The sequence below is a fragment of the Notechis scutatus genome, chromosome 2 (assembly GCF_049901735.1).
Source record: "Notechis scutatus isolate UNSWTSFEM ecotype Mainland chromosome 2, rNotScu1.2, whole genome shotgun sequence".
Classification (NCBI taxonomy): domain Eukaryota; kingdom Metazoa; phylum Chordata; class Lepidosauria; order Squamata; family Elapidae; genus Notechis; species Notechis scutatus.
In genome coordinates, this window is record NC_142010.1 from 129,274,038 (window position 1) to 129,280,138 (window position 6,101).

Sequence of the window (6,101 nt, forward strand, 5' to 3'; positions counted from 1 at the left end):
ACGCCGGCCGATCGCTTCCCTTCCCGAAGGAGAAGAGTTGAAGAGAAAAGGGGCGGAGAAGCGCAGAGGGGCGCTGGCTCGGCCGTGCCCGGGATAGGCGACTGTCTGCAGCGAGAGCCAAAGAACGCGCCGCCGGGGCTCGAGTTTCAGCGGGGCTCGGCCACAAGGGTAGGTGTCAGAGACACGTGGCTCCTGGTTAAATGAGATGTCAAAGCGGCAACCACCGGCCCCTCCCTCTCCTCCCCGCCTGGGGCCCGCCTCCGTCTCTCCGAAGGCGTCTGCCCCGAGCCTTCCCAAGGGGGCGGCGGCCAAATGCAGGGCGGCGGCGGCGAAGCCAGCAAGCAAATAAGCAAGCAAGCAGCGCGCCTTCCAAAGAGTTCTTCTCAGGGCGGCTTGGCTGGGGAGGGAGTCGCGCCGATCCGACCCGGCGGGACTTGCTTCCAAGGAAGGTGGCGCTGTTGGAGGGGGGGAAAAAAAAAAGGGGGGGGGGGGTCTTGCTCTTTCAAGCCGCTCCGAGTCTCCGCACGCCGCCTCCGCGGCTCCGGCCAGCGCCCCCCCCTCTTCCCCCCCCCCCACCGCGCCCCACAGAATCCAAAGAGGGTTTGATCTTTTAGTGGTTGATTTTAATTTTGAGCTGAACTTTCGATTACAAGAGAATTGAATATAAAGAATAAATAGTAAACTCTCTTCCGTGTACAGAAGATGAAAGACGTTCCAAGAAAAACAGCAACACCAAACCCGCTATGTACATCATAGTAACAACAACGTGTCTTAATCATAGTCATCATCTCGGAAGTCCGTAAAAAAAAAAAAAAATTCACAGCGCGAATCCCGCGAAAACTTCCCCGCCCTCCCCAAATAATGGAAAATATTTCCATTGATATAATAAAAACGTTTTTATGTTAAAGTCCTCTTTTCTTTAAAAAAAAAAAAAGCCTTTGCAAACAAAAAACAAAAACCCCCAAGGTTTGAGGAGCGTTTGTTGCGAAATCCTCCAAACGCTTCTTTTCTGGCATATAAATTAAAGGCAGGGAGGTGGGTGGAGAAAACGTCCAATCTGCGAGGATCCGAGGGAATCTGCTCAGAAAAGTACAGCAGGCGAGAAGAGTTCGCGGTGTTAACACTGACCTGGAGGCGTTTGGGTGGTCTTGCAGGGCAGGGCAGGGCGAGGGCAAGGGGGTCCGGTGAGCGCAAAGACTCTCCCACGTCTTTCGTGACGCGCGCTCGTCTTTAACACAACAACAACACCAAAAGTTGCCTGTCTTGCACACAACCCGGAGCGGTGCAACTTTTTCAACGGGGAGGCCAACGTCGCTCTATTATCTCCTTTTCCGCTTCGTAGCGTCTTGAAGTCAACCAAAAAAGCCCGGCTTCGAGACCGGGATGGTTCGGCGAGAAAAAGAGGCCCGCTGTTTTTCTACGGGACGTTGACCGGAGCGGAGGGCACGCGTTGCTCCCCCCCACCGCCCGCCTTAGCAAGAGCATTTGCACTCGGAAATGATCGGGTACTGGATGGGGATCCACGTGCAACGCTGCCCCCCGCGGCGCTGGCACCTCCACCGCAAAATGGTCAGATGCACGGATTTGGCCGGCTTGCAAAGCATGCCTTCCGGGACGGAGCAAGAACGCTTGCTGAAACAGCTGCCCACCTTCACGTAGCGGGGCCAGAAGCGGCTGCCGAGGTCGTTCCACGTGTAGAGGACCGGGCAGAAAGTGTGCGACCACAGCCAGAGCTGCAGCTTCCGACGGAGTTTCTTGCTCAGCCGGTGCTTCTTGCTAGCCTGGAGCCCCCCGTCGTAAAACTCCAGCCCTTTGATCTCGCTGGGCATCGCTCCGGAGGGTCTCTGCCGCAGCAGCAGGTCCATCTGGGCTAGGTCGTCCCCGCCGAGACGGTCCTCAGCCAAGGAGACGGCCATGAAGCTCGGGTCGAAGTGGGTACCCAGCAGGGTCCTCAGCAACGTGTCGTTCAGGTCCTTCTCCTTGGGATCGAAGATAGGGTCCGGGTGCTCGATTAGATCCACCAGGGGCAAGTTGTCACTGGGGGCCGGTCGGATGTGGAGGTAGTGCTGGCAAGCGCCCTGGTCCAGGCGGAAACCTAGGAGAACCGCCAACGCGTAAAGCCTCACCAGCCACTGAAGGTGATCCATGCTCGGAGAGAGGGAGAGGGATGGATGGATGGAGGGGGAAAGGAAAGGGGATAGGGTTCACCCAGAAGCGGGCCTGAGCAGAGGCATCGGCCGGAGAAGGGAAGGTTGAGGGGGTATCCAAGCAAGGAAGGGCAGGAGACGAGGGTCTTCCCCTGCCGCTTGCCTTCAGCGGCTGCCCCTCCTTGCCCAAACGCTTTTTCCTCGGGTCCGGGTGAGCAGGCAACAGCAGCAAAGAAAAAAAGAAAAAGAAAAAAAAACCCGCAACCGTTCAGAAGTAAGTAATGCTGATCGTGAAAGTCGGCAGCCCCGTGCAGAAACTCAGAAGCCTGGGATGCCCCGTGCAATTGTTCTGCCTCCGGATTGCGGGGGGTTGCGCGTCGCGTCAGTCAGGAGGAGAACCTCTCGCCAAACTTCCATTCGGCTCCGGTCTCTTTGCAGTTTTGCAACAGCCGCCGCCGCCGCCGCCACGCACCTTGGCACCAGTTAGTCTGCTGCGCGAGGATCCAGCGTCTTTAAATTTCCTGCACTTTCTGTTCCATCACTATGGAAACCTCCGACTCGCTCTTTTCAGGCACTTCTCCTTAAAAGAGGAAACTCGTGGTGTGTGTGTGTGTTGGCGGGGGGGGAAGCAAAGACGATCTGCTACTCCCGAAGACCTGGAGGCAAATCGCTCAGTCGGTTGCTCCGGCCAAAGGTGGGGAAGAAGGGGGCAGCCTCTTTTTCCGTGGCGAGCTCCAAGCGCGGCTGGGAAGGGATGCTCTTTTTTTTGCAGGAGCCTCTTCAGTTGCGTCTCCGGACTATCCGAAGTGGCTTGGCCACTGCTCCATCGGACACCCTCCTAGCTGCGCTGGGTTATGAATTAGAAGGCGGCCTTACGGCCAGCTTTTTATACGGCTCCAGCGGACAGCAGCAAGCCTGTGCAACCTTGCAAACCCACCGCTTCGTGTGCATCGCCCGGGACTGGCTTCTCTTTAGCCGCTCACGCCCTCTTTTTACTTTGGCCGCCCAAACTCGCTCACCTCGTGCCCTTTCTCCCCCCCACAACTAGGATTACCCTGGTCCCCGCTGCATTTATTTGCGCGGCTCCACGCTTGAGCCCGTGATGTAATTCTAGTTGGCTTCTAGCTCAAGGAAGGCTCGGCAAACGCCTCCTTTCTCCAAGCGTGAAATTGCTGGCTAATGCTAAGTCAAGGGACGGGGGCGGGGGGAAGGGAGGGGGGGGAGCCCGCCCTCTGCTGGCCGCCGCTTGAACTCTCATCCCTCTCTGCTGTTTCCTCGCGGGCGCGACACAACAGAAAAAAGTAAAAGAGTTGCGAACCTAAGACAACATTGTTTCCTGAACATTGTGGCAAGGTAGTGCCACTTAAAGCAGTGGTGGCTAACCTTTTTGAGCTCCTGTGCCAAAAATTGTGTGTGCGCGTTTGCACGCTGGCGCTTGCATGCCAGCACACAGAAGGCAATGTGTGTGTCCCATGCCCCCTATGCGCCTGCAATCCCCACCCACCCCTGCTGCCCCTTTACCTGCACTGCACCTCACAGCTGATTTTCAGCTGGTTTGAGGCCTTTTTTGGTCTCCCAAAGGCTTGAGGAAGGCTTCTGCGGGCTTTGCAGGCCGAAAACTAGCCCCATTTCATCACTTCAGAAAAACAAGGAAGTGACCAAACGGGGCTAGTTTTCGGCCTGCAAAGCCTGCAGAAGCCTTCCTCAAGCCTTTGGGAGATTGAAAAAGGCCTCAAACCGGCCGAAAAACAGCTGTGAGGCACATGCATGTGGAGTGAGCTACCCGATTTTATTTCATTATGCACAACGACCTCTTGTGCGTCAGTTGCAATCATTTCTGGAACTAAGTGTTTTGATCGCACGTCAAATGCATTTGACATTGCATGGAGCTGACCATAAGGACAATTTAGAAGCTGGTTTAACATGTGTTGGCCCTGATATAGAGCCTCAGTGGTGCAGTGGTTTGAGTGCAGTACTGCAAACTGCTTCTGCTGACAGCAAGCTGCCTGCAATTTGGCAGATCGAATCCCACCAGGCTCAAGCCTGGCTCAGCCTTCCATCCTTCTGAGACGGGTAAAATGAGGACCAGATTGTTGGGGGCAATAGGCTGACTCTGTAAACTGCTTAGAGAGGGCTGTAAAGCGGTATATAAGTCTGCTATTGCTATATATTTATGGCACACTGAGGGTCACTCATGCAACAACTCTACTTACAAGAATTGCATTAGCTAACACTTCATTCTGGCCCAGGTGCAATTTCATATTGAAATACCTATTTGGCCCAGGGACTGTATCTCTCCAGCTGTTTTCTCTAGGTTAAACCTGCCACCCTCTGAGATCGGAGACAGTACTGAGGGCCCGACCACCAAGGAAATGCCATCTGCAGGAAGCCCAGAACTGAAGGACTCAAGTACCTGTGTATTCAGATCACCCCATCCTGATTGTGCTTCCAAACAGCTCTGAGAACATTTTTTGTTAGGAAAAGCATTTGTTGACAGCACCTAGCTGATTTTATAAAGTTAAGCAGGGTCAGGCCTGGTTAGTGCTTGGATAGGTCACATGCAGAAATCCCAGATCTATCGGTTCAGCTGGGAACTTCAAAGAAATCTACACCAAGGAAGTATGCAATAAATAGCTCACCCTTTCCAAGGAAAGTGCATGATATACATGTGAAGTCCACACAAGATTGATCATTCGTTCATTCATTCAAAGGATGTGTATGGCTGTCCATTTAAAAACAACTCTGAGTAGTCCCAATGTGGCAAAATATATATATATGAATAATTTCACTATACCTTTGCTAAATCAAGCTTAGTTTTAAACGGGACGTTAAAACCTCAAATAGAGGGAATTGCTTTAAAACATCTTCTCGATGCTCTAAGTCCGTGATGGCGAACCTATGGCACGTGTGCCACAGGTGGCATGTACAGCCATTTGTGCCGGCACGCGAGCTGCAGGCAAACTTATCTCACTGCACATGCATGTGCCTCACAGCTGTTTTTTGGCCGGTTTGAGGCCTTTTTCAATCTCCCAAAGGCTTGAAGAAGGCTTCTGCGGGCTTTGCAGGCCGAAAACTAGCCCCATTTCGTCACTTCCTGTTTTTCTGAAGTGACGAAATGGGGCTAGTTTTCGGCCTGCAAAGCCCGCAGAAGCCTTCTTCAAGCCTTTGGGAGATTGAAAAAGGCCTCAAACCGGCCAAAAAACAGCTGTGAGGCACATGCATGTGCAGTGAATATATAGCAATAGCAGACTTATATACCGCTTTACAGCCCTCTCTAAGCAGTTTACAGAGTCAGCCTATTGCCCCCAACAACCTGGTCCTCATTTTACCCGTCTCAGAAGGATGGAAGGCTGAGCCAGGCTTGAGCCTGGTGGGATTCGATCTGCCAAGTTGCAGGCAGCTTGCTGTCAGCAGAAGCAGTTTGCAGTACTGCACTCAAACCACTGCACCACTGAGGCTCTATATCAGGGCCAACACATGTTAAACCAGCTTCTAAATTGTCCTTACGGTCAGCTCCATGCAATGTCAAATGCATTTGACGTGTGATCAAAACACTTAGTTCCAGAAATGATTGCAACTGATGCAGAAGAGGTCGTTGTGCATAATGAAATAAAATCGGGTAGCCACATTTGCTACCCGACTTTCTATGGATTGGGATGACTGTAAAAACATCTTGATTCTGGATTCTTTCAAAATCCCTGTTCAAAAAAATCAAACTTTTCTGCAAGGCTTTTGAATCAACTTTTTGATTTTTCATGCCATACCCCTATAAGGCCTGCAACTGAACTTAAATCCACACAAGCGAAAGAATAATATATCATATTTTTGACTGTTTATCATTCCTCTTTTTCCTTCCAGGTCTCCCAAGATTTTCCTTCCAAGTATGCCATGTAAGGGATTTAAAATGTGATTTTCTTCGGAGCACGGATCTGATCACTTATAGTTGCAAATGCA

The 6,101-nt window shown here is 52.2% G+C and overlaps 1 protein-coding gene across 1 annotated transcript; it reads right to left on the reverse strand.

The window, feature by feature from the left end:
- Window positions 1-924: 924 nt before the first annotated feature.
- NOG (noggin) lies at window positions 925-3,164 on the reverse strand. The gene has a single exon (XM_087956191.1). It carries the CDS (start codon window positions 2,145-2,147, stop codon window positions 1,473-1,475), a length of 675 nt encoding a protein of 224 aa, XP_087812317.1. The 5' UTR covers window positions 2,148-3,164; the 3' UTR covers window positions 925-1,472.
- Between the last annotated feature and the right edge of the window lie 2,937 nt (window positions 3,165-6,101).